The sequence below is a fragment of the Rhinolophus sinicus genome, chromosome 1 (genome assembly GCF_057876585.1).
Source record: "Rhinolophus sinicus isolate RSI-liver-muscle chromosome 1, RSI-T2T, whole genome shotgun sequence".
NCBI classification, from domain to species: Eukaryota; Metazoa; Chordata; class Mammalia; order Chiroptera; family Rhinolophidae; genus Rhinolophus; species Rhinolophus sinicus.
This window is the reverse complement of record NC_142501.1, coordinates 54324122-54352003: the sequence shown is the minus strand read 5'-3', so window position 1 is coordinate 54352003 and position 27882 is coordinate 54324122. Positions and strand designations below refer to the sequence as shown.

Below are 27882 nucleotides of genomic sequence, written 5' to 3'. Positions count from 1 at the left end.
CAGGCCCGGACAGGGCTGGAAGGCAGGTGGGCGGAGGCTCACCACTTTAGCCTCATCTTCCGAGGATGCTCAGTGGCCCTAGAGTCTCTTCTGCAGTCAGGAATTTGGTGGGCGCTGGGGCTTGTCCATATTTAAGCTAAAATCTTCTGGGAATCCGCAGGCCCAGCTTCACATGAAGGGACACAGCACTGCCCTCAGCCAGGATATGTCCAACACGGCTGCCTCATGACCGTGAAACGACATCACTGGCAGCCTGCTGACTGTCCAGCCGCCACACAGCGGCCTCCTACCTCTGACAGCCTCTCTCACAGGCTTCGCTTTGCAGCCACAGAGCTGGCTGCCACACAGCCAAGCACGCTGGACTCTCAGAGCCAACCATGTGGCACCTACAGCTCAAGCACAATGTGGTTGCCGATGACCTTCAGAAGCTTCTCAGCTTCCTTGATGCTGACCTTCACCACCTCCCTCCATAACCAAGTCCTGGTTATGGAGCCCAGGTGTGGGGCAGAGTCCTCTATCCCAGATCCCAGGAAAAGGCCATCAGGCACAGACCTCTGGGGTATAAATCACCTACTCAGGCCCTAGACCCCAAAACCACCTCTCACCCTAGTCACAGTGGTTCATCAGGGCCGGGGAGGGGGCTAGGGCCTCTGGGCATGGTGCCCAGCGTGGGTGGGGCAGGGGGGAGACAGAGAGGCAGGCTTCCTGGGTCTCCGTGTGAGGACAAACAGGAGGCTTTGAGGCCTTGGAAAATCCCGCCGGGGATTCCAGGCCCTGCCAGCGTCACTGCCTTTTGACTATTGTCCCCAACGGAAACAGGCCCAGCCCCCGTCCAGCCAGGACAGAGCGACCATTGTGAGGCCCCACCAGGCTCAATGCCCCCTTGTTCGCCCTCCCAGCCCCTAGCAAGACTGGGAGGCCAGTTCTTCCAGTTGTTCAGTGAAAAGAAAGGGCCTGCCTCCAGGCTTCACCCTTGGGCGGGGCAGGGAGGGGCAGGGCGGGGTTGGAGAAATCAGCCCCCTAGTCCTGTACCCCCATAGCAAGAGTTCTGGAAAGGAGCCACCATCCCTGGAGCTTCTTTTATTTTTAAGGTCTCCGCCAGGGAGACCTAGTGGTTAGGTAGTTAGACACGCCCAGCTCAGCCACTTACAAGCCGAGTGACCTTGGGAAAGTCATTTCCTTTCTCCGAAATGAATTCTCTTTTGTAAAAACAATAGCTATTATTTATTGGGTGTTTGCTATGTGCCAGGCATTAGTTGAAACATTTTGTATGCGTTCATTCATGTAATCATTATAGCAAGTGTATGAAATAGGTACAATTATTTCCTCCATTTATAGATGATGTTGAGGCACAGAAAGTCTAAGTAACTTGCCCAAAATTCCACAGCTGGTTAAGGGCTGGAGCCAAAATTTAAACCCAGGCAGTCTGGTTCCAGAGTCCCTGCTCTTTTCCACTCTGCTGTGTTGTCCGCCTGAGAGGTGGGGATAACCATAATTTCCTCCTACAGTGACAGTGAGGGCTAGGAATCACAAATATATGAAAAGAACCTAGTGGGCAGTGGAGCATAATACGCGGTAGCTTTTATCATCACTGTGAGATCTATAGAGACCAAGGTTCTCCACTGCCCATCCCTGGGCCTTGGCCCCTCCTCAAGCACCCAGTGCCCCTTTTGCCTTCCCCAGGGGCTGCCCACATCTGTGCAGGATGAAGGTAGGATATGGAGGAGAAAGGGAGAGGGACTCAATCCAGGTTTCCCAGCAATCTCTGCTCCTAAACAGAGCACAGCCACCAGACTCACCTCCCCACTGAACAGATGGGGGAAACAGAGGCTCAGTGAGGAGGAGGGGCTTCTCAGAGAGCAGCATGGAGGTGGAGGCAGGGCTGAGAACAAAAGCAGAGCTCCTGACACACCCCCCTACCCTGCCTTGCCAGGTGCTACTGCTGCAACAAAAGCTCACTCAGGAGCTCTGGCGGGGGTGCCAGGGCACATGCTTGGAAGTCCTCATGCTGCTGGGGGTGGCAATCAACACGCACAGAGCCCAGGTCTCCACGCCCCACCCACACGTGGACCCTTCAGGAGGCCTGGGCTGGACGGTCTTCCCAAAACCCAAGTCAGGGCTCACGGTTGGGAGTCCTTGGGGACCTGCAGGCTGTCGCTGGAGCACTGGGGAAGGCTTTGACTCTGTCCTACTCTGGAGCAGATCCCTATTTTGTTTGACTTCCATCCAACAGGGGCTGCCCTCATCCAGCCAGGGGCCGAGGGGAGGTAGAGACACCCAGAAGGTGGGTCCTGGGCCAAGGGTAGTAAGGAACAGGTGCAAGGGCTGCTGCCTTCAGTGTCCTTGAGAAGGAAAGGCTAGATGGGCACTGAGGGCAGTGGAGGATGGACGCTGCATGGCAGCCAGCTACCTTGGGCCTCAGGTTGGGGTCGATCTAGGTTCATATTTCTCAAAAGAGCAGCCCCCAGACCACGTGCATCACCAGCACCTGGGTGCTTGGTACAAGCACATTCATGGGCCCCACCCCTCATCAAATCCAAGTCTTTGAGGTACAGCCTAGAAATCTGCATTTTAAGTTAGCTAAGCAACTGATGAGCTTAGGGGTTGGAACACCTACATGAGGGCAATTGGCCACAGATAGGGACCTCAGAACAATTTTGTATCCAAGGGGTCAAGGCCTGTCAGCAACCTGAATCCTGTTGCTGGGGTGTTAGGCATGTGGGAGGAATGAAGATAGGGATGGTGAAGAACTTACACTGAGGAACAGCTGCCACCATCGTTCTGGGCTGCCCTGTACCCAGCCCCCTGCGAAGCACCACACCCACACTCCTGTAGTTCCAGCAGCAACAAAGTGGTCTGTGCCCATTTTACAGATATGGAAGCCAAGTCAGAGACCATGGGCCCAGGCCAGGACTGTGACAGCAGGGTGATGCTCTTATCCCTTGGCCAGCCAGCCTCTGCTGCAGGCCAATCTACAAGACGTAAGTTCATCGGAGGCTTTCTAGTGTCAGAATCTAGTCTGAGTGCTTTTGCATAACAACCCCATGAAACAGGTGCCATTATTATCCACCTTCTATAAAAGAGTAAACTGAGGCCTGTTAGCTCAGGTTGGCAACATCCAAGATTTATCCAGTGGCCTCTGTCTCTTGTGTAATTATGGAGTGGTAGAGTTGGGGGGCAGTATCAGAGATAGACAGGATCCTAGTTTCAGCTACATGTCTATTTTTTATTCAATATATTAAATATATTAATCAGAAAAGTCACATACTATAAATCCAGGAAAATACACAAATATAAATGTCAGAATCTGTCATTTGTCTTCCTCCTAGGGTGAGTTTATGTACATATGGAAGGAGGTGGGAAGAGAGAGCCAGTAAGAGGAGGCTAGGAAAGGCTTGCCCAGGCTGGTGGGGCCCATCCCTCCCTCCCAACCCCCACCCCCACCTCAACCTCTTCCTTCCTGTATTTACAGCAGCATTCGGCTTATTTACAGCACAGCGGTGTGTGTTAAAAACGGTTTATCTTACAAAAAATATGAAGGCCAGGGCCAGGATTGGGGAGGTAAGACAAATAGTAGGGGTCCCCCCCTTGGATGCATCCCCCTACCCAGGGCGTGACCTCCCAGAGCAAGTGGGGCAGCCCACCAGTCTACAGTTCCAGCCCAGGGAAGGGGGCAATGGTGCTCCAGGGACTGAGGGCCAAAGGCTCAAGGCACGTGGGGTGGCGCACGAGCGTACATATGCAGTGCACGCATGTTCCCGGGCTGGGGTCAGAAGGGCAGCGTCTCCATGAAGATCTTGTCCACGATGGGAGGAGGGGGCACCAAGTCCTCCAGCTTGAGGTAGAAGATACGCTGTAGGCCCTGGGTGCACAAGGTCCGCAACTCAGGCAGCTTGCCCAGCAGGCGTGACAGGCAGCTGGCCGGCTGGGGCTCGCCCGCCACGGCTGAGACGTGTTCCTTCAGGCAGCTGGCAATGCGGTTCTGCAGCTCCTCCACCCGCTGCGGCTCCTGCAGCCCATGCCGGTCTGTGAGGATGGTACGGGATTAGCCACCCAGCGGACTGGACCCCCTGAAGACCCTGCCGGCCTCAGGCCTCAGAAACTGCTGCCACGGACAGTCCCTCACACTCCTCTGGCACTTTGCAAAAGTATGTTCACACACACACATGAGCCCATTCTGGATCCCCAACGGGAGTCTAGGAAGGCAGTAATGCTCATTATCCTCATGTTCCCAGTGAGAAACTGAGGCCCAGCGAGGTTAAGTGACTTGCCCAAGGACACAAAAAAGAAAAAACCCCAGCCAGGTTTTCTGACGAGGCCAGTGTTTTTTTCCAGACTGCTCCAAGAAGCCCTGGAGTTGAGCAGCAGTGTCCTAGAGGCCACTTCCAGGGAAAGCTGGCTTCAAAACCCTCCACTCCCACGTTAGCCCAGACAACCTCGTATTCTGTCTTATAGAGCTGGTCCCTGTGAAATTTAAGTAAAAATGGGATGGGGGCAGATTTGGGTGCTTTAAAAAATTAAACAAGAGACCTAAAAACCTCCCTGTGTGATTATAGTTCCATAAAGCATACAACACGCACAGGTAACCTGCGCTGTCAGAAGTTAGGGGGCAGTTACCCCTGGGGGAGCCGGTGCCTAGAAGGGGCACAAGGAGGCTTCTGGGGGACTGGTCACATCTGCATCTTGTTCGAGGTGCTGGTTATGTGAGTGCGCTTAGTTTGTGAAAACGTACCATTTGTGAACTTCGCTGTATGCAACACAGTTCAGTAAAACGTTAAAAACAAGCCACCACCCTCGGCCACACAATACCTACGCTGTCTGGATCGTCTGGGATCATTCACTGACTGGCTTGGGCTTTGCAGTCAGATGCAGCTGGGCCCGAACCCTGGCTCTGCCACCCACCCGTGATGTTACTCTGAGCAAATGCTCGCCCCTCTCTGCATCTCGTCACCCCCACTTCACAATGTGGGAGCCCAGGAAGTGTCAGATGCCAGCCCACCCAGAGCCCTCCCGCCCTCCCCAGCATCCCGGGACTGGCCACACACCTGTGATGAGGACGAGCGCCGAGAGGCAGGCGAAGGCAGGGACATCCACAACCAAGCTGTGCAGGGACCGCGAGAAGGCCAGAATGCTGTCGATCCAGTTGCCGAAGCCTCGGGCACACTGCAGATGGTGCAGCACACGGCCGGAGCAGAAGATGAGCTTCCCCTCGGCTGGTTTGGACCTAGTGGGCAGGGATGCAGATGGCGGTCAGGGGGGCTGGCAGGCAGGGCAGCAGGACAGCAGGGGAGGGGCCAGTGGACAGTGGGCAGCTCACCGGTAGGCCAGGCGGAGAATGAAGAGCTCCAGGAAGGCTGACTCTAGCAGCAGGTCCTGGTCACCTGCACACAGCTCGGTGAAGCCGGGGATCTTCTCCGCCCACTTGCGGATCACCTCCAGGGACCCTGAGAGTAGGTCGTAGAACTGCTGCACGTCCCCGGCATCCTCTTTCCCAAAGTGGGGCAGCACCAGCTCCTGGAACTAAATGGGTGTTCCGGTGGAGTCAGCACCACAGGTAGGGCCACCATGGACAGCCCTGTCACGCGCCGGATGCCAGATCCCGGAGGTGAGAGAGGAACTGAGATGCCGCCCACCTTGTTCCTGACAATTCTCAAAGATTCACCCAGGGTGGAGGTTGCTGGAAAGAGCACATTTTCCTAACTGGCCACCCGCCTGAGGGGGTACATTTTTCCCTGTGGTCAGTCCACAGTGGGCTCCTCTTTTTTCAACTTGTCCCATTGGGGCGGGGACTTTTCTAACCTGCATGGGGCACTGGATGGGGGTCGACGGGCTCACCTGGGAGTAGTCCAGTTTGGCTGTGCTGGGCCCCGAGTCCAGGTGCGCCCGGACCAGGGAGGTGAGGAGATTGGCAGGGGAGGCATCCGGGGGTTGTTTGGGCTTCGAAGGGAGCCGCCCCCTTCGCCCCTTCAGGCTGTCTGTCCGGACAACTGCAGAGAAATGGGCAGTGGTGAGGAAAGGAGGAAGGGACCCAGGAAAGGGCTTCTCAGCTCAAGCTGTGCACACCAGTGCTGGGAAGCACCCTGCGTCCAAGGACCTAGATCCACCAAGACCTAAGGGACCCTACAGGGACCAGAGACCACCCCCCTAGAAGCAAGGCAGGTAGACCAGAGGTGAGGCGGAAATAAGGTCCACACCTGTCCTCCTTGCGGCCTACCAAGACAGAAGTCTGGGGGACTCCGCCTGCCTCTGGCCCGCCCGCCCATCCCAGCCACCCACCTTCCTTCACCATGCCCACAGCCAGGCACTTCTGGAAGCGGCAGAACTGGCAGCGGTTTCGTCGTCTCTTGTCCACAGGGCAGTCCTTGTTGGCCAGGCAGATGTACTTGGCGTTTTTCTGCACTGTGCGCTGGAGTGGGGGACAACACGGAACAAGCTGTCAGAGTGTGGGGAGGAGGGGAGCCCGGGGAGGGGACCGTCCAGATCCTGCTGCCATCACAGACAAAAGCGCTCTCTGTTCACAGCTATTTTTCTAACATTTGGGTGGCAGAGGAGGGAGAAATGGAGGGATTGGGGGCAGGAAGAAAAAGTCTTAGGGACATTGGGGGAGCTTTCTGCCTCAGGAGGAAGACACCCCCCCCCCCAGGATACCAGATTCGGGGCTAGGGGCTCGGTGGCAGGCCAGACACCTGTACACCTGTACTGTGTGCCTGCGTCTGCCTGTCCCTTCCTTGGGGCAGACAAGAGAAGGCTGAAGAGGGGTGGGTGGAGGGTGGGGGGAGACAGGAAGCTAAGCAGGCTCCCAGATCTGGGACAGACAGACAGCCTGTTCCCAAGTCCACCCCCAGCCCTCAAGCACCAAGCCGTCTTCCCAGATCCTTCCATCTCACTGCCAGGAACACAAGTGCTTGGGGCCCCCTTCTCACCAACACCTGAGCAGGGGAAGGATGGGCAGAGGAAAACCTGAGGCTGGACATTAGAACGTCCCCTCCTGGCTACCCTGCAGCCTGCACTCTCTGCCCATCTCACCCCTCTCTCCATCTCACTGTAGGCCCACGGGCCCTGTCTGCCCTAAGATACGCAAGGTCCCAGCCCCCGGCCAACTCCTGGAGATGTACCTGGCAGGGCTGCCGCTTCCTAAAGGGCAAGACTAGTATGGAGGAGAACTTAAGGGAGGCTACCACAGACCCCGCTGGGGTGAGAGACCAGCCTGTCCCCACTTCTCATGAAAAACCACACCCAGGGCAGCCCAGTACCTTGAAGAAGCCTTTGCAGCCCTCACAGGTGCGGACACCATAATGCTGGCATGAAGCATTGTCCCCACACACAGCACAGCGGCCCTCGCTTCCACCTGGAGCCCCACTCCGGGACTTGGCTGAGGTCACAGGCACGTCCAGCATCCCCGGGCCATCAAGGTGTGGAGAAGTGGGCACCAGGCCTGGGAAAGCCGTTGGCATGGAATAGCTCTCTCCCTCCCCCAACGGGTGGGTGGCCTGAGAGGGGAACAGCTTCAGGGGGCTCTGGGCCAGCCTGGGGCTGGGGCCGGTGGGAGGGCTGAAGGAAAAAAAGGTGGGCGGCTGAGGGGGCCCAGGAGCCTTGGGCAGCTGCTCTGTCCATGCGCGCAGGCCTTCGTAAGTCTGGCTGGGGGAGAAGGGGCCAAAGGAGCCATCCCAGGGAGAGAGCTGGGGCGGCTGGAGGCCGGGTGTGGGTGGTGATGGGGCGGAGCAGGGGCTGCCGTAGTAGTCAGAGCCGCTGGAGGACAGGGTCTCATCTAGCGGGCCGCTCAGGGTGCCAGGGTAGCAGCCGAACACCTGGAAGTCCTCGAACTTGAAGGAAGCAGAGGCGGGGGAGGTGGCTGAGGACGACGATGTGGATGAGGCTGAGGACGAGGCTGAAGAGCAAGGCTGGGCTGTTCCCGGCAGCTGGTACAGGAAGGTGTCAAACTCCCCGGTGTAGCCGTCCATGAAGGTGCTGAAGCTGGGCAAGGCAGTGGGAGCAGTGGGAGCCACCTCGGGGCTGGCCAGGTCCATGGTGGGCTTGCTGAACTCAAGGGTCAAGGGATCGCTTGCCAGGTGGTCACGGGGTCCTGGGCTCGGTGCTGGTGTCCCATATTGGGCTTGGATACAGGGCATCTCTGGAGAAGGAAGAGACCAAGGTAGGGCAACAGGTCAGTGAGAGAAGTCTGAGGCCTGACCTCTAAGCATAGACACCTCCAAGCAGCCAGGTGGCAGGAACCCCAGCCAGACATGGGATCCTGAAGCATTAGGGCCATGGCCCACCATAGAACCCAGGAATTCTGGCCCATCTCAACCTCCTTGTCACAAAGCCTCTGGGCAATGGCCCAGCGAGAGTGGGCTCAGTCGGAAGGCTAGCCACACCCAGTCAGCCTGGGAACCCTAGGGAAGGCATTGAGCCAGCATTTCTCTGCTGGAACAGGGGGAAGCTGTGTTCCTCCAGCCCCCTGCTCTCCCTCACCCAGTAAAGTGTGGGTGGGGGCTGGGAGAAGGGTGGGTGGGAGAGATAGCCAGGCTCGAGCTTAATAAATATGTTGTTTCTCCAACCTGGCACTTCTGGGGCTATTCCACGGCATGGCCTAGTCTCTGCAAAACCCCCTTCCTCCCCACACAGTGCCTAGGAACAAGGACATCCTGCAAATGGAATAGGAGCTAGGAGTGAGGGCCCCGCTGCCTAAGAAAGCAACCTAAGCAGTCAGGAACCTGTCTCCCATCCCCGTCCCTACTCTACATACTGAGCCAAGGCTGCAGCTCCCACGTGCACTCTGGTCCTGCCACCTGGGGATGGGCACCCACTCTGCACTACCTGGGATGCTCCCAGAGGCGAAGAGGAAGGGAGCCCAAGCCTCCTCACCCTGTCCATCTCCCCAGGGGATTGGGTAACCAGGCTCCAGACCTTTAAGGGTCATATGCTGGACAGAGGCCGAGGGGAGGCAGGAGGAAGGAGAGGACAGCCCCTTGGACATCCAGGAGAACGGACAGTCCCTAAGAGGAATTTCTCTGCTACCTCCAAAACATTTTCCCTGATATTTTTATAAGACAACTCTCAGAGTCCAGCAAGAGACTTGAGGTGGCTATGCAGGAAGGAGCCTGTTGACAGGGGTGGCTGTGTGGGGGTGGGGGGGGGTGGAAGACATCCTCCCCTTGCTTGGGTCCCTCCACGAAAGAGTGTGCCCTGAAAAAGCCATGAGCTCAGGCAAAGGGGGTTACACCCCCCCAATCCTGAGGAGCCTAAAGAAGCACAGATGGCATCATTCAGGGGGGATCCGTAAGTTCCCAGGCTGGTCTTAAATTAACAGAGAGCAGGCTCCAGGACAGTTTCCCATTGCACCTCCATGCCTAGGGTCTGCATGGCTCTGGCCTCATCAGTCAGGGAGGGAGACTGGGTAAGAAAGCAAGCTAGAACAGAGCACCATAATCAAGGGGGCAGTGGGAGGGGGCAAAGGCTGGTATCACCTCCTGGCCAAGAGCCCAGAGTCCTCTGGTTCTAGCCTTTCTCCCACCTCAATGGGCCCTGGACAGGGTAGCACTACCCCTGGCCTGACACTCCCACAATCAACCCAGACAACAGAGTCTCTCCAGGCTTTGGCCCCACCCACCCAGTGGCGCCTGTCCACAGGCCCACAGCACCTGCTAGAGATAAGGGTGGCCACGTCTGCCTGCACTAGGAGAGCCTAGCAGGGATGGGTTTGAGGTGGAGGAGAGGCAGCGGCCATGCAGGGCTGGGCGTTCCAGCCTTATTCAAATCCTGTTTCTCCACTTGGACGTCCCACAGCCAGATCAACTCTTACCAACTAGTCCCCCCACCCCCATGCAGGTACTTAATGACACAAGATATGGACCCACATGGGGGTGGGGGCGGCAGAGGAGTCCCAGAGGGAGGAGGAAGAGGCGAGGTAGGAGGGAGGGGGAGAATCCGGCTTTAGGCAGGTCCTGGCAACAATGTGCTTTGCACCTGTTATGCTGTACCCGCCTCAGGCTGCACAGTACCTGTATGATCCAACCAGGACTATGGGGGCAGAGGGCTGGGTATCCTCCAGGTAGTGCCACACCAGAGACTCCAACATTAGCAACTGCCAACCGGGATCCCCAAAGACCAGTTTCCACCTCTCTCCTCCGCTTTTGTCTCTCTCTCTCTGTCTCTCTCTCGTTCTCTCTCTCTCTCTCTCTCACACACACACACACACACACACACACACCATCCAAGCTACAGCTAAAACAATTTCCCCTGTGCTTCCAGAGACCCTGCTCCTACCCCAAGAAGACTCTTTTATTCCAACATGCAGGAGCACCCCCTCCACAGTTCAACCACTAATGCTGGCCATTTCCTTGGGCAACCAAGAGGTCTCCTAAGACAGTTCAGGCAGCAATTTCAGGCTGGGGGTCCCTGCAAACTAAGCCACAGCCTCTAACGTATTAAGAAAACAAGTACGGGCATGGGGAGGAGGCTGTCAAGCTGGGAGGAAGGAGACCCTTTTGGAAATCCAATCCCGGTAGGAGTCCCATGGATCCCAGCAGCCAATGCTCTGTATACCTTTCCCCCACTGTACTGAGAACCGCCATCAGCACCTCAGTACGGGGCACCGTGTACCCAGTTGGGCATCCTGGGAGACTGAACTACAGCCAGCCTCCTACTGGACAAGTCCCGTCTCCTGGCGCCAACCCTTAACCTCCAGAGGCTTCTACCTTGCACAGACACTCCCCCCCCCGCGCCAAATAGACTCCAGTCCGATCTGGGTCCTCATCCTGTTCCAACAGCAACCCCACAACGACAGAGCTGCATCCTACACCCGCCCTCCTGCATGCTGAGTCTACAACATCCTTTCTACCCGCGCGTACACCTACTTCAAGCAACACCCCTAAAAACCAAAACAGAGAGCACTGCTACTGAGCTGCACGCTCCCCGTGGGGGTACCTACCCGGCCGGCTCCGGCTCCCCCTGCCCGGCACCAGCACCCCGAGTCGCAGCCTGATCTCGAGTGCGCTCCCGCGATCCTGCACGCTCCCCCAACTTTCGCAGCCTCGGTCACTGGGGCTCCCCGGCCGAACCGAACCTCCTCTTAAGCGCTCCGTGACGCACGGGGAGGGGCGGGGGCGCCTCTGACGCACGGCCCGCGAGCCCTGGCCATACAAGGGCGAGGGGGGCGGCGCGGTTCCGGCGGGAGGCGGCGCTGGCTGGGCAGCCCGAGGGGGTGGAGCGAGGGGGGGGCTGGAATGTCTGCGCGTGACGCACGCGGGGTTCCATTGACGCAGGGAGCGCGGACTGTTTGATCTATAAATAGTTTCCTCGCGCCCGCCGCGCCTGCTAAAAATAGCAGGTCGTGGACTCCCGAGGCTCCCCCATCCCGGACCCAGGACCCAGCCCTGGGCCCCCAGGTCCGAAATAACCGCTCCAGAGGACGAGCCCGAGGAGAGGGCGCTCTAGAGCCGCGGCCGCAGGGCTTCCCCGACGAGGATCTCCTCACCCTCCAGCTGCTCCCGGGAACCACGACCCCGCCCGCTCCCTCCGGCTCCCTTGGCCCGCTCCGCCTTTGCACCCTCCTAAGTCCTTCCTGGAGGCCTGGGCGACCAGGGCAGGCCTGGGGCCGGGGCGGACAATCAGGCACACACCTGAGGAGCCTGCGCCCCTATCTCTGCCCCAAGGAGCACCCCGTGCTCTTGACCGGTCTTGCCCAACGCGGTCTTCCCAGGGGGATCTCGGGCTAAGAAGTCCCAGGGATGTCAGTCAGAGCCTTATTCCCTCCCCCCAATTTCCCATGCAAAATACCTTCCGGAGGGCAGGGGTTTGTCAAGCCCAAGATGGGCCAATGGGCTCTACTCCACCCGCTGAACTTCATTTCTCACCAGTCCCCTCTCAGTCCCTTCCAGGTTGAGTGAACTCTAGTGGGAAATTACCGAATTTTAGAACCGGGTGGAGCCTGAGAAATCTTTTTTGAATTTGTGCAGACTCTTCCCCATTTTATAAATAAACAGGCTCAGAAAAATAATGGCACTTGCTCAAGGTCACACAGGGAGGTGGTGGCCCACTGGGGTGGAACCCAGGGCCACTAACTGCATCTCTAAGGGATCTTTTCTCGCCCTCCCCCATCGCTGATCAGGGAATACCCATACTCCCAACTCACCTCCAACACCTGTGGAAGAGTAGCTCTGACCTGCCCTAAGGAGCAGGAAGGGCCTGCAAGGACACAGTCCAGGGCACAGACCAGGCTGCAGGCAACTGCAGCCTTCCCTGGTCTGGCTATCACCCCTCCACCCCCATTCTGCCCCAAACCTGGGAAGCACTCACCTGCTAGGTAAGAGCAGAAGGTAGGGCCAATTTTTACAAGGAGAAAAGAGCCTCCTCCTCCTACACACACACACACACACACACACACACACACACACACACACACACACACGAGGGGGCCCCACCCAGCCCCCTTCTCCCCTGCAAGTCAACATGAAGAGTTTCTGCTTCCACTGAGCTGCACCTGGTCACCCTATAGCACTTCCCTCTACCCTTGAGGCACATCCTGTTCTCTCACCTCCCATCTCAGCTTCCCCACACCCTGTCTCCAGCCCCCCACTTCTGCCCACTCAAAGGTCCCACCAGCACCTCAAACTTCATCTGTTCCAGACAGTGCTTGTCAGCTCTGTACTCCCTGCCTGTCACCCCATCTCTGCTCCTGATGCCCCACATGCAACTTTTCATTTTTTCCTGAAGTTCTACTTTGGAACATCTCGGATGCCGGGTTCCTATTGCCCGCCACAGCCCATGCCTCAGTGGTGCCTCAAGGCAGCAGACCAGCCAAGTGAGGCCAGTGACCTCCCCTTTTCCTTATCCACACTCATGAAGAAAACTGCCCCTTAACCAGCTTGTCTCCACTGTCCAAGCCCCACTGTTCACCCCAGATGGAGCAGTCTTCAGGTAACACCAATCTCATTCAGCAAGCCCGGCAGGACCTGCCAGAGCTTCCCCATCACAGCACACAATCTCAGTGTGGACCAGTCTTCAGAGCTCTGGCTTTTCCCAAAATATCTTCCTGAGACCCTTCAAGGCCACCTGGGTAAAGGTGAATCATGGGCAGGATAATGCCAATGGGACCCATCCTGGATCCCCACCCCACTTCAGCCAAAGTTTTGCTTTTCTTTGTCTTGGGCTTTTGTATAAGACTTTCCTTGGGGAAAAAGGTTACCACAGCTGAAAGAAAAAAAAGAAAAAGGCTTGAACCACTAATATAATTCATGTCCTCCCATTTTGCAGATTAGGATACAGGGGCTCCCCTGGCAGCTGCATCCTGCTCAGGTGCACACAGTAAGTCTGGGCTGATGAAACTAGGCTTCCCACCCAGCCCCCCCACCCCCCCTGGGATGTCTCCCTCCACCCAATAGGGCCGACCTCAAAACATGAAAATAATTTTAATACATCAGCAAAAGACGATTTGCCAGGTCAATATTCTTTTCTCCACCCCTCAGCAGCCAAACAAGTGTATTAGCTGTGACTCGCTCAGTGTGCGCTCAAGCCCAGCCGTCACAGTTCTTTGTCAGCCTTGAGCTCCAGCACTCACCTTTCCTTCCCACCACTTCCCATGTGTAAAAAACAGTACAGACCATCCCTACTCTTCCATGGGGAGGCCCATCCAGGAGCCCCAGGGAACTCCAGTGTGGGAGGAGCTGTCCAGGGCTCTGGCCTGCATCTCTGCATCTCAACACTCGCCTTCAGAGCGGTGCCTGCAGCCCAAACCCCACCTCCCAGTGGTGCAGGTTTGCAGGCTGTGGTCTTGCTGCCCCAAAGGCAGGGGGTGGGGGAGGTGAGGCAACTGCAGCTGCCCCTTGGCCATGTTGTGGAAGTGGGGGATGCTGGCAGGTCTGAACACACACTATGCTCTGAAAATAAGGAGGAAAAAGGCAGAGTTCCTCTGTGGGAGTGCAGCCAGGACCACCCACTCAGGTACCCGTGTGGAGCACCTAGCCTAAGACAGAGCGGAGAGAGGCGAGAGGGGCTTGGGGACGCTAGGTCTCATCCTTGCTGGTAAGATGCCTTCCATGGAGGGCCAGCTGGGGTTCTGAGGTGGGTAGCATCTGGCTAAGGTGGAAGTGTGGGGAAAGGCATATTTGATGCAGACTTTGGGAGGCCTAGAGCATAAATTTGTCCCAGGCTGTACACTGACTCCCAATACAGAGACTCCCAAGCCAAGTTCAGCCCTCAAGAGCAAAACAGCAGTTTGGTGGGGAGGGGACAGGTAATGATGAAGCAGGTAATGATAGGAGAGGAGAAGTATCCAAAACTAAAGACGAGGACCAGAAGGTAAGGCAGGGCCATGATAACACAGGAAGGGTAGGAATAGCAGATGTTATGTTGGAGACGTGACCGCCACCCACATCAGTTTCTCACAGCAGGCCTGGCCCACCAATCTGCCCTCATCACCATGCCCCTCCCCACTGCCACCACATAAGGACCTTGGGCTAATCCTTCCCATCACTCCCTGGGCACACTGCTCCTCTTCCTCCTACTCTAACCCTGCTGGTCCTCCAAGACCTCAGCTCATGTGCCATCCGCCCTGGACCAGCCTAACTTAATAATAAGCACCTCCTCACTGGGGATCAGGAGCGTGGGGAATACCAATCAAGGGTCATCCCTCAGCGCAGGGGATTTCACAAGGATTCTTCTACCTAACCCTCTCCTCAGCCTTCTAGGTTTGTCATTCTGACCCACATTTTATAAATGAAGAGATAGAGGATGGGGAGCAGGACTCAAACTCAGGTCCCCTAACATTCAGTTTTGTGTTAGACCCACTCTGCCCTTGACTTTGAACTCCAGAGGCTGTGGCTTCTAGCCCTGTGGACCTTGATTTTTATAAGGGCACCACAGAATCAGATACATACACACACACACACACACACACACACACAGCCTATAAATTGAAAACAGCGGTTCCCACGAGGGAGTCTTTGGAAGGACTGGCAGCTTTCCAGTTCCTAATCTGGACGATGGCCATCCGGGTGTATTCACTCTAGAAAAGTCATCAAACTATACTCTTAAGATATCACACCTATCATTTGTACACTTTTCAGTATATAGGTTATTCTTTTAAAAATAAATTTATTTTAAAAATAGTCATGCCTAAATGGAAGAAATATATTTATGCACATGGACGCAGGTGCCACTGGAATTTACTGAGTAGAAACTCGTTCAAGTGTGTGTTCCTGAAATCGCAGAAACAGTAGCTGTTTCTCATTATGTACTTGTTCTATGGATACATACTCAGAGCACAGCTACGGTTAGGAGAGGCCGCACTATGTGACATTAGAAAGGAGTCCTCATACAGTACGTTTTCTGTCACCACAGTATGTTTCCTGAGCCACTCGTTAGGCCCTTGCCCCCCCTAGTCACGTTACGGGACTTATCATGTGTTTAGCCTCATTCCTCTCCCACTGTGTGAACATGAGGGCAAGACCTTGTCTTCCCGACCTTGGAAGGTGGACCCCGCGTGCATCCTCAACAGTAAGCAGCCCAGGGCCGCCCGAAATGGGCAGCCAATGTCCACCATCGTTCCCTAGCCAAGAGAGAGGGTGTGGAGTTGTGTGAATAGAGGATGGAGGAAGTGGAACTGCACAGCCCCTTTCCCACGCTGTCCCTGGACCATGGGCTGGCCCCCTCCACTGCTCAGCAGAAGGCAGGATGGAAAGTAGGGCAGGAGGGCCCTATTTTCACCAAGACCATCCCCACCCACTGGCCGCCACACCCTTCCCGTGGGGTGGGCAGGAGTGACTTTGCCTCCTCTTTTTGAGAAGGGGCCCCGGGAGCTTCCCCTCCTCAGTCCCAGGACCTATCGCCTTCCCTGACCCGGCCACTTCCTCTTCCTGCCCTGACAGTGGGCAGAGGGATTTGTACTGGGGGCAGGGACACATTGCCTACTGCCCCAAGGGGCTTCCCATGGACAGCTCTGGAAACTGGGGATGTGGGGTAAGGTCCAAGCCACCAGCTCCGATCTCCTGGTCCTGATCCAGGCCCTACCATGCCCACACATGTTGTTATCTCCCCCAAAACAGGCTCCCAAGGACACGGGCATGTCAGTCACTCCAGCCCCTGGCAGGGTTAAAAGATGGAGGAACTCTCACAGGTATCTGTGACCATCAAGCCTGGTATGCGACCTGCGGCCAGTCTCTTGTCCTCTCCGAGACTGTTTCCTCATCTGCCCATGGCAGGCAGTATCACAAGTCCCAGGGCTGTGAGAATTCAACCCACTACCTGAAGGGGGAGGCTCAACAATGAAATGGAGCACTGTCTGGGGGCTGGGATTCTAGGGGTCTGAAGCAGGATCCGGGGGCGGGCGGGGAAAGGAGACAGCAGGGTCCTCACCTCAACTGGGGAGCCAGCATCCCCTTCTTCAAGAACCAGAGAAAAACAGTAAACCCCATCCCCACCTCGCCCTCTCCAGGCCTGAGTTAAAGTGTGCCCCGAGATGTGGCTCCACCTAGCACCAGAAAATTCCAGGCTCTGTATGCATCAAGTGCTCAATTAATACTCTGAAAAAAGCTGGTTAATTAGGGTCAGGCTTCTCTCCACAGAGGCCATTTTCAGTCCATTGATTTCTCAACCCCAACTCCTCTCTCAGGCCAGAAGGAACTAATATACAGCATAAAGGAATACGATCAGACTTCAGGAAGAACAGCCAGAGCTGGAAATGCAGACAAGATCATGGAGTTCCTTTGGGAAAGGTCGGCCCACACCTCATTTGTACCCTCCTCAAATCTCCTTCCATGCCCCTCCCTCTGCTCAGCTCCTGGCAGCTCCTCTTTCCTCCACCCTTGGGAGGGTCTCCCACCACCTTGCAGAACATCAACACCCACAAAATTCTCTTGCCCCTGCCCAAGGTCTCCACCCAGCCTCCTTGGGCAAAATTTCAAATTCCAAAATAAAAACCGTCTGATAACAAGCCCCAGCCGGAAAGACTGATGCATTTTCCTATTGTTAAAGTATTTTTAGTCTCAGGCTCTGGATTCGTTTAGAGACTCACGTTCAGAAAGGGAAAAAAAAATTGTTTCGAAAACTGAGAAGGACAGCACAAGAGCCTCCCACGTAAGGAGCTGCCACTTATTCCATGCTGGGCAGAAGCCCCTGGCCTGGGGAGCATGTTTGTGGCAAGCCGGTTGGCAGACTTGCCAGACCTCGCTCCAGCCTTTCTTCTCAGGCACCAAACCAGCTGGGAAGCCAGCTGGGAGACCAGGGCAGGGGCTGAGGGCTCACGGAAGCCAAGTCCAGGGCTCTGCCTCCTAGTCCCAACCAGCTGCGGGGCCCAGGGACCCTCCTCAGGGACCGATGCTGAGGTACCCTGATGGACACACAGCTCATTCCAGTGTCCCTCCCCAGCCTGAGCAGACCAGTGCCTCATCCAGGCTGGGTTGACAGAAGAGGACGCTTGAGACCCTGTTGGAAAGGTCTGAGGAAGGAGCGAGATGGCATCACGTCTCTCGGTTCTCAATCACAAAGTATTCTCAAGTCCAACTCCCATCATACCATGCAGTCAAACCAATACGCTCGTTCCTAAGGAGGGTCAGCCACCCTTGTTTCCTCCTCCTCCTCCATTCCCCTCAAGGCCAAAGAAATCAGAATACAGATAGTCACAACAGAAAACGATCCAAACAGCCCAGCTCTTGTGCCTCAGTTTCCCCATCCTAAGGCTCACCAGTTTCTTCCTCACGATCTCCTTTGACTCGGAGATCCTGGGGAGCTGCACCGAGGGAGAATCCTGGGGCTGGTTGGGGGCTCTTCCCAACAGTCTCAAGGAGCCCTGAAGGAAGAGACGTGACTGCCCAGTCAGCCCTCCCTGCCCGGCCAAGGCTGTCCACCAGCTGAGCAGACTCAGGACGTGGAGCTGTCTCCAAGCCAGCGTGTCCTCTTCTGTTTATATAGCAGAAACCAGAGCAGGCCTCTGGGGACAGAGGGAGCTGCCTCGGGGCACTCTTGGCTGAAGCCTCACTTTGGCCCAGGTCAGCAAGAGCCCAAAATAGTCAACTGACGGGAGCCCCGGTGTGAGCGTGACCCTGGGCCCATGCCCAGGCCTGGCAGACAGGTGTCCACGTCACAAGACCAGCAGCTCTAGCACTCATGGGGCCCCAGCTGGCAGCCCCTCAGGGTGGCCTTGGCAGTGTGAACAGCATGAGAGTTCCATCCAATCACTATCGTCACCCAGACAACAAGGTGAACACAAGGAATTCGGCCACAGGGGCTGCTCTCTACCCCGAGAGAAGGCTCAGCTCAGGAGGCCGAGTCTGAGCTGCGGGGAGAGGTAGGGGGCCAAGTGGAGGGAAAGACACCTGGCCCACTGCTGTCATCTTCACTCATGTGCTTCCCAAGTCATGATCTCCAGCTGACCAGGGACACCTGCCTCTCCCACTTACAGTAATTCCTCTCCCTGTCCCCAGCCCAAAGTTGGTAGCACAGAGCCTGATGCCAGCATGAGGCCAGGTGCACACTCAACCCAGCGTCTGGAACAGGAGGCCCTGCTTCCCAGGGCTTTCCCTCCTTCTAGCCAGGCTCAAACCGCACACCCCATCCTCCTCGTCCCAGCTCTCTCTCTGGGACTCTCTGCACGCTGAACACCAACGCCCCAGGAAGCAACAGTGCTTGGGGGGTGGGGGTAGCTACTGAGCCAACCCCTCCTGCTTCATCCAGGATCCCTCAAGGTCTGAGGAGGGCTGTTGCTCAGAGATGGCCCTCTGTGGTGGGGAAGGAAGAAGGGAATCACAGGGCCCCGACCCAGGTGCCAGATAGGACTCCAGCTCCCTCAGCTAAACATGGTAACCAAGACTATGGTGTCTGTGGCCCTCTCCTAGTATCTCAGGTCCCCAGGGAAAGGCCGGGTGGACATCCTACTCCCACAGTCCACCGCTCACTGGCAGATGAACTTGTGCCTTCCCTGGACGCATGCTCAGACAGGAAGCCGTGTCCTCCACCAGCCGACCTGGCCTCTGGGCTTGCCCAGAACCCACCTGGATTCTAAGCTTGGCTCTACATGTCCTCACTGTAGGACCTTGAAAAGTCACTTCTCTCCTCCATAACTCAGTTTCTTCATCTGTAAGGGGAGGAGGTGAGCTAGATGGCCAAGGAGCTCTCTGACTGTGTCCACAAGTCTGAGACTCTCCCTCTCAGGGACGCCGGATGAATAGTGGAAGGTCTGTGCCTGCCCTTGGTCAGCAAAATCCTCCCCATTCACAGTGGCACCTCTCCACACCAGACCCCACAGGACCTTCAGGCCTACCATAGTGGGGAGGGGGTGGTCAGCACCCTTTCAGGGAGGGAGGGGGCAGGCCCAGCCTTCTTCATACACGCTCCTGGTGTAGCGTTTATACCCTAGAAACAAGCCAGCTTCCCATCCCCCATGTCTGCCCCCTATACTCCCAGCCTTGCCTTGAGTTACCCAACCCCACCCATCAGCCTCCTGGAACTAAGCATATGCTGCCTTGGGAGCAGCTGTCAGCCCCCACCCCCAACTCTCATCCCCACCAACAACCCATGTCACCTGGGCCTGGGGCACCCTGCTCCAACTGTCCTGCTGAAAAAATGAGGCTTCCCCCTTCTCCACCCCCGCATTATCCCACGCTGAGCAGCACCTTGCCCGCCACCACTTCAGGGCTTCCCCCTCCATCCCCCAAACCACATCCGCTTCAGGCAGCTCCACACCCACCTCTGCCCCCTAACCTCACCTGTTGGTGGGGGCCCAGGGGTGTACAAAGGACAACAGCAGAGCACTTACCACTCTGGATGGCAGGACAGACCTTGGATAACACTCAAACCATCCCCTGGGTCTTCAGGGCCTGGCAGAAGGAGCTGGGATACCAGGGAGGAGCAGGGGCTGGCCTCTGTCCATGGTGGAGGCCTACAGGGGGAGTTCATGTGAGTGAGGAGAAACCAGTCAGCAGGGACATTCCTTAGAGACAGCGCAGCCAGTAAACACAGCTGTGGGAACAGGGGCAGGACACAGGCCCGAGATGGGGACAAGCCAGCCCTAGAACCTCCCAGCCAAATAGCTCAGGGATGTGGCGTGTGGGTGGGAGCTGCTGACAGCATCTAGGGCGTCTCGGGCACATGGAGACAAATGGCAGCACCTAGCCCCTCAGCCTGATACCCTACTCTGGGGTGAAGTGCCTCAGTCCAGCTCTCAGCCCCCTAATGTGCACTAAAGAGCATTTTGTAAGCAGAAAAAGGATCTATGTTGAGGATGGAGCAGAATACCATTCTCTCCTCAAGAGGCTCCAACTCAGCCCCCATAGCCTGAGGCCCCACAGGGCAGGGGCTCCATGCACCCATCTCCAGGCAGCCTCGCCTTCTAATCAGAGCAATGGGGTCTCTCGGGAAACTTCTGCGAAGAGACTCCAGTCCCAAAACAGGGAGGCCCAGCTTAGAGTTGTTAAGAACAGAATGCGAGACCCCAGACTGCCTCGGTTCAAATCCTGGCTCCATCACTTGTAACCTTGGGCAAGTTACATAACCTCTCCGGGCCTCACATTCCTCATCTGTAAAAATGACGATCTGTAATTGACACCTCTGAAATGAACAACCATAGGGTTATCATGCTTAGAATGAGTTAATATGCATTAACGTAAAGGATTTAGAACAGTGCTGGATACACATATGTAATACCATTATGAGAAGGAAGTAAATGGGAACATGTGAAAGCTAACCCCAGACTGGTTCCTATCCCAAGTCACTTCTGGGCACCTGGCCTCTCTGAGCCAACTGTGTGTACAACCCTCCAGCCTCTTCAAGCTCTCGCCACTGACCCCACTGGTGCCAAAGCCCCCGTCAGCCAAGGCACCGCAGACCCCACATCTCTCCTTCCCTTTTCCCACCTTTATTCAGCCTTCTCCTCTGTCGACTGGGCCCCAGAGTGAGGGCAGGAGCAGCCAAGGGTTGGCATTCTCTGGTCGTCAGGCTGCCCTTCAGGCAGTGATGAGGCCTGGGAAAAGAGAAGTAGATGTTTCCATGATGGGAGGCAGAGGGAGTAAGAAGGAAGAGGGCCCCAAAGGGTGGGTGATGGGATTCCTTGCCCTCCTGACCTCTGCCCCAAGCTGCACAGATAAGGGGAACTCCTCTGGCCCACATTACACAGATTCTCCTCATACAGAACTACCAGCACCCTTTGTTCCTGTGGGTATACTGGGAGCAGGGACTGAAGGCCACAGGAGGGAAGGAGGGGAGAGCACTCTGGAACATCTGGGGGGCTTCCAACCCCAAAGAGAAGGCAAAATCAGGCTGCACACCTGCCCTAGCCAACAGGCTACACCTGCCTCCCAGAATGACAGTGTCATCTCCCCACACTCCAGAACGGGTCTGATGTCAGGCCTTCACCCGCCTTCTACCAGTCAGGCCCAACCTGAGTGCCCAGGTCATCCCCACCTGTGTCTGAGAAGAGGGGCCAGAGTCAGGGACCCAGTGGTGCCCAGAAAGTGATTCCTAACATCTTAGAGCAGGTACCTGTTCCCATATCCTGTCCTAGATCAAAATCTCCTCCTCTACAGTCATTCTACAAGCATTTCCTGGGGGGCCCCTATGAGACGGGCAGTTAGCCATGAATAGTGGGAGACCCAAGAAGAAGCAAACCAAGATCCCTGGATCCCAGGAGGTTACACTGGGGAATGAATCAACATCAACTGCAATCAGCAGTGTGCAGAGGGCAAAGTCTAAGTGGGCCCGGAGGAGGAGAAATGATGCTGTCCAAAGGGGGTGGCAGCATCAGGCCAGACATCAGTACCTACCTCCTGCTCCCTCTCCTCACTGTGCTCCAGCCATATGGGCTTTTCTTTCCCCACTCAGGGCCCTTGCACTGGCTGTTCCCTCTGCTAGGAAATCATTGCCCTGGATGTCTGTATAGCTATCTCCTCCTCATCAATCAGGTTTCCCTTCTTATTTCCTCGGAGCGCCTCTACCCTACCCCACCACATTAACCTGTTTTTGTTATCTCCATAGGACTACTGCTGCTCATTTGTTCACCTGTCTCTCTCAATCCATGTAGTCTTTAGTCTCTAAAACAGCTCGGCACTAGTAGGTACTTAATAAATATTTGTGGAATGGGGGGAAAGGAGGACTCATGGATGCCTGCATTGGAACTGAGCTGGGAGCTTGGAAGGATATTGCAGCTAAGGAGCTGTCCCTTCCATTTGGGGACAGATTAAAAGTCTGAGGGTTCTTCCCTATGCTGACCCCCAAGAGCCCCCAGCCCTAAGTCCCAGCTCTGTATGGGCCCACCCAAAACCCTTTTCTCTTTCCTAAAATAACTGGGTCTTTTCTTAACTAAACTCCCCCTTGCAACAGGACATGACTGACAGACCCTATGCAGCCCTGATGGTCTCCTACGCAAAAGCTCTGCGTTGGCCAAAGTCTCCAACCAGAAATGGGCATTTTAATGTAACGAAGGATAACAACAGCAAATACATGTTGAACACCATGGGCTAGATACATCATTAAGCACTTTAAATGCATTTTCTCATTTCAGCCTCACAACACTATGAGGAAGGGACTATTATTATTATTATGAACACTTTACTAATGAGGAAATTAAGGCACAGAAATGTTAAGCACCTTGCCCAAGGTCACACAGCTAGGAAGTGGCAAAGCTGGGATTAGAACCCAGGGAGCCCAACCAGGGAGCCTAGGGCCACGCATTCTGCTTTCCCCCTTGGACCTGATTAGTGGATAGAGGTCTCAGATTGCACAGAGCAGTTTGACAGCCAACACCAGAGAACAAGTGGGAAGCTCCCAGGCCTGGGTTGCTGGGCCTCTGAACCAGGCTCTCGGCCTGAACTCCTGACCTAATTTTCTTAACTCCAGCACAGGCCTCAACATTTATAATCAGTCATATTCATCTTGTTAGTCTTGGTCCATCCTTCTGCCCAGTTGCCATCATTTGGAATCTTGATTTTTATCCTACTGTACACTTGTCACTCCTTTCAGCTCTAGGTCACTACAAAGATTCATCGGGTTTCCCTTTTAAGTCTTCCTTCACCCTTTGGGCAGAACTGTTATGAAGCCACCGACCTCTGCCCAGCCTTCGTTTTCCCAGCATGCCCTTAAATAGTAGCCCCAAACCCAAATTGATACTTCACTGTAAAGCACTGTAAATGCCACCTCTGCAGCATTTCTAATTTCAGGTCGACTCCTGACTCAATGAGACCCTCCTCGGCCTCGGTTTCTCAACTCAGTCCCATGAAAGGACTGCACCGGGCAATCCTGATGCCTCGCGGCTCAGCGTCCTGGCAGCCACGCTCCCCAACTCCTGGAACCCGTTCCCGGCAGCCGGCAGGGAAATGGAAGGAATTTCTCCGGCCTAGACACCTCCAACGCCCCTCGCGGGCCAAACCCCACCCTTGGCGGGCTGGTGAGAGAAAGCATTGGCCGCCGTTCTTGGGGTAGCAGGTTCCTCCGAGGTAGCAGATTCCGCTGGGAATCCAGTCCCTTCCCCCACGCTGTCCGGCATCGAAGCAGGACTCCCGGCGTGGCCCCAGCCCATCCCAGTGCAACCGCAAGATCCCCTTGTTCCCGGACCTCTCCTGGACCACCTCGCCCCGCCCCACCCGGCCCGCTCACCTGGCCGGGCAAACGTGGCTCGCCTCTCCACCCCCGCCTTCCCAGCTAGCGCACCAGCCGGCGGGGGAGCAGCTCCGCACCTCAGAGGCGACCATGCCTGGAGGTTTGGGGTCGCGGGCGTCGCGCGGGACCCCCGCCAGTTCCGCTGCAGCCGCCTCACGCTCCGGCAGCCGAGCCGCAGCGCCGCCGCGCCCCTCGCCCGGGGGAAGCCCCCCACCTAGCAGTTCCGGCTGCGGCCGCGCCCCCCGCCCCCGCGGCCCGCGGGCGCCCGCGCCTCTGTCCCAGCTCCGGGCGCGCCTCCCCCGGCAGGCGGGCGGGCAGGGACCGTGACGTGCACCCATTGACGTCTCCGGAATCCCGGCGGCGGCGGCCGACGCAGCCTCATCAATGGGGCTAAAAATAGCGGCGCCCGGAATAGCCGTGAGCGCCACGCCCTGCGCCCCCCCCACCCCCAACACACGCGCAGAGCGCCTGGTTACATAATCCGCCCCGCTGCGGCTGGGCTGGGGTGCTGTTTTTCAGGTGAGGGTTCTGTGGCCTTGCTAACACCTTCCGAGGCAGCAAACCTGGAGCTGTTATAAATTTACCCGGGGCTTCCCCTGAAAAAGAGGTGGAAAATGTGAGGCCCAGAGAGGCTCTGCAGCAGCCCAAAGTCACACAGCAATTAGGCCAAGAGAACAGGCCTCTGAGCCCTGGGCACCCCCCACAGTATCTCTTGGCCTGCATGCTACCCCAAGGGCAAGGAACCCAACTAGTACGGTGCCCAGGGAGTGGTTAAAACCTAGGACCCAGGAAAATCAGTCAGGTCTCAGAGAAGAGGACTTCTTGGGGGGGGGGGGTGAAATTTCTCCTGAAGAGAAGCATTCCCAGAGGTGGGAGTGCAGAGGGGGACAACGCCTGGGTGTGGGATTCACTGATCTGGCTGTTCCTATACTACTGTTTGACCTAGGGCAAGTCACTTCACCGCTCTGAGCCTCAGTTTCCATACCTATAAAATGCGGATGATAATATGACCCATCTTTTCTGGTTTTCAGGAGAATGGAACAGCTGTGGAGGTGCCTTGTACACAGTAGGCACTCATACTTTCTCCTCCTTGCTCTCCTCTTGGAGTCTGACTTCCCCAATCCGAAAGAGCGCTTAGTGCAAGAAAACACCCAGAGGCTCACCCCAGCGGCCAGGAAGCCCTGAGTGGCTCACCCTCTTTTGAACATAGTCTCCAAGCACAGGCTTCCCCAGTAAGAACCTTCTGGGGATGGGAGTGCTCGGAAGGTTTCTCTCTGCCACCTAATTGGAACACTCTTTGGAAATGGGAGGACCATCTTGTTCTGAGCAAATACTTTTTCCCCAGCAACCACCCATTTAGCAGTGGATAGTTCAGGAAGGCCTGGCCAAGGCTGGAGGAGTGGGGCTGGGGTTACCGTGTATGCTCCTATACTGCTAGGCAGGAAGGGCCAGTGGGGAACACCCATTCGGCAGGACCCAGTCCTGTGCTCTGCTACACCAGCCACCAGTGCCTGCTCATTGTGGGAGCCACCTTACATTAAGAGTATGCCATTTAATCCCCAGCATCCAGCAGGCCCCACGCAGCAAAGAATCTCTGCATTCAAAATTCTCAAAATGAGGCCCCACCACCCAACTCAGCGCTCATTCCAGGGGCCACATTCCTGTCCCCACCCCCAGAAATCCTTTTTTTCTGGACCCGTCCTAAACTCCTGGGGCAACTCAGAAGCCCCTTTCTCTCATTCTTCATAATAATCCCAAGAATCTCTGGTTTGTCTCAAAATCACCTCTCAGGACCCTCATTTTTCTCTTCCACATTCAAGGACGGGGCCAAAATAGAGATAAAGAAATTGAGGCTTCAAAAATGGCACCGGGGTGGAGCCATGGACTGGCTTTTTCCTCCCCTGTCACCCTCCTCTCCTTCCTGCCCCAAGAGTTTCTTCCAAATGGGCTTTTTAAAGAAGCCACTACCCCCACTTTTTCTTTTTCCAGAAATCTAACTTTTGAAATACATTTTAAAAATATTTGCCTGTGTAGGAGAAATACATTTATTTGGATAGGAAGGATTTTTTTAAAAGGCTCAGTTACCAGTTTTTCCACAAAGGCTTCCAGCCCACAGAGGTCTCTCTCTTCTATAAATACTTTAGCACAACTTGGCTTCATTCTATACTCTCATGTTTTATAATCAAATAAAATATTTCTTAAAATATGTAATGCTAAAACACACCTGTGTGACTCATGACAGCAGTGTGAGGTGGTAGAAGGATCACAGGCCCAAGAGGCCTGGGATTGACCCTGGTTCCACTATTACCAACTGTGTGACTTCAGGGAAGTTACTCACCTTCTCTGTGCTTCTGTTTTTTCATTTGAAACACAGGATGATAACATACCCATCTCACAGGGTTGTCATGAAGAGTGAATCTTTGATAGTAGAGATAAAGAATGCAGCAAGGAATCTGGCACATAATAGCAGACCTACCATCGATACAGGAGGGCTTGGGAAAAGGCTGATCTGGGGAACTTGTCTGGAAGCTACACATGCAAAGCACTCACCTGGCTTTGTCCAGCTGGTGTCATTATTTGGGGGCTTGAGGAGCTGCACAGATGATGGGGGCAACGTCATTTCTTAGTGTTATTACAGCTGTACGGTAAATTTTAACTCCCTTGTTGTCTCCTCGACCCAAGTCACTCAGCTAGTCAGTGGTCCAGCCAGAATCACAGCCCAGGACTTCTGACCCCCAGACCAGTGCTCTAGTTTTTAGCCATGATCTTGTTCCTTCATACTTTAGCCCCTCCTCTTTCTACACAAATTCCAGGAATTACCACACAGCCCCTAATGCAGATGGGAAAACTGAGGAGAGAAAAGGTCAACTACTTGCATGGCTCAGGAGCTAGGACTAGAGGGGAAAACAGACATCCTGGCCAGGGCTGTCCCACATTCTGGAAAATTCCTAAGAGAGGACAAGTTCTTGCCACAGAAAGCTGGTTCCTAATCTGATGGCAGGCAGGACACAAGAATAGTCATGAAAACATTGCTAGAAGATCCAAGAGGCAGCCTCCAAGAGGCCTCGAGCTAACATTGGGGTGGAATCTGGATAGTTAATCTCAGAGGCTCCTGGAAGAAGAGAACACAGAGCCTAATATGAAGGTACAGACAGGACCAGGAAAGGCAGAGAGAAGGGAGAGCATCACATGGAGGAGAAAGGCTGACCTCAAAACTCATAGGGATTAGATGGGGGCAGGGTTGAGATCCAGCTGGTGGTTAAGCCCCAGGACCCAGGACAATCAGCCAGACCCTTAGTGTTCTTCCTCAGGCCCCTCCATGTCACAAAACCAGAAACCCTTGATCTAACTTCATGCAATTAGGGAGACATCATTCCACCTCACCTCCACCCTGAACCAGTGGGAGCATGGTAAAAGGATGTCAAGGGGGTTCCCCAGCCCATTTGAGCTCTGAAGGGCCTCCCCTACCTATGCCCTGCCCTCGATGAGGAGAGGGGCTATGGAGGGGATTCCCTTTGAGGTTCCCTTCCCCATCTTGAGGATTAAGAAATACCTGGCTGGGGTCCCCCAACCCCTCCCCAGACTTAGGAGCAATTAAAGTGCAAAGAAAATGGGGGACAAGGCCTTCCTGGGGCTTTCCCAGGAATTGGGGCCTTCCAGGGACTCCACCTGGATGGGGTTACATGCTCTGAATTACATGAGGATGAGAAAGCACAGCTGGGGGCTTTTTTTTTTTGAAGTGCCTCCACATTTGCTCTTCCCTGGTTGTCGTGGAAGGCCTTCAGGGCCAGAACGAATAAGTGGTCAAAATCACCAGGTTAGAAGTGACAGAGCTGCAATTAATGCCAAGATTACCCTAAATCCAAGCAGGCTCTTTAATAATAACAGAAATCCTCTGTAACTATTTTTTTTTTTTAACTACAAAGTCAAACAAGCTCGTTGTAAACAAACGCAAAACGTTACAGAACCGCGTGATTTACGAACTGAGAGACCGGTAATCCACTCCCAGAGGAGTCGAATTTGGTAATTCTCTGGTGTCTGCTTCCAGATTTCTCTCCTTGCCTCCAGAGATCCGATCTGGCGCGGTGGGCCATCCCCAAGGGGCCGGGACCGGAACGTTGGGCCGGAAGGAACAGGGCCGGGCCCCGCTGGAGGGACATGGCCTCGGTAGTGGCCCACGCCGCCCTCCCGGGGGTGCCCACGCTGGCCCGCACCAGGCCGGGCTGGGCCGGCTGGGGCCTGGGGAAGCCGCTACGTCAAGAGGCTGACCGAAGGGAGCCCGCGCGGGGTCCAGCCAGG

General features: G+C 55.6%; 1 protein-coding gene across 9 annotated transcripts; it reads right to left on the bottom strand.

Annotated features, from left to right (window-relative positions):
- Positions 1-3205: 3205 nt before the first annotated feature.
- Positions 3206-23836, bottom strand: NR4A1 (nuclear receptor subfamily 4 group A member 1). 9 transcript variants are annotated; one of them, XM_074325659.2, is made up of 12 exons: positions 23581-23836; positions 20847-20953; positions 19751-19873; positions 17681-17785; positions 12134-13191; positions 11779-11891; positions 7254-8131; positions 6277-6406; positions 5836-5987; positions 5318-5520; positions 5046-5224; positions 3206-4026 (listed from the first exon to the last, which is right to left on the bottom strand). In XM_074325659.2, exons 6-12 carry the CDS (start codon positions 11846-11848, stop codon positions 3770-3772), a joined length of 1869 nt encoding a protein of 622 aa, XP_074181760.1. In that variant the 5' UTR covers positions 11849-11891; positions 12134-13191; positions 17681-17785; positions 19751-19873; positions 20847-20953; positions 23581-23836; the 3' UTR covers positions 3206-3769. The 9 variants fall into 9 exon arrangements, with proteins under 9 accessions (XP_074181760.1, XP_019580081.2, XP_088655593.1 ...); XM_019724522.3 differs by having other exon boundaries at positions 11779-13191; XM_088799467.1 differs by lacking the exon at positions 17681-17785 and having other exon boundaries at positions 11779-13191.
- Positions 23837-27882: the final 4046 nt, after the last annotated feature.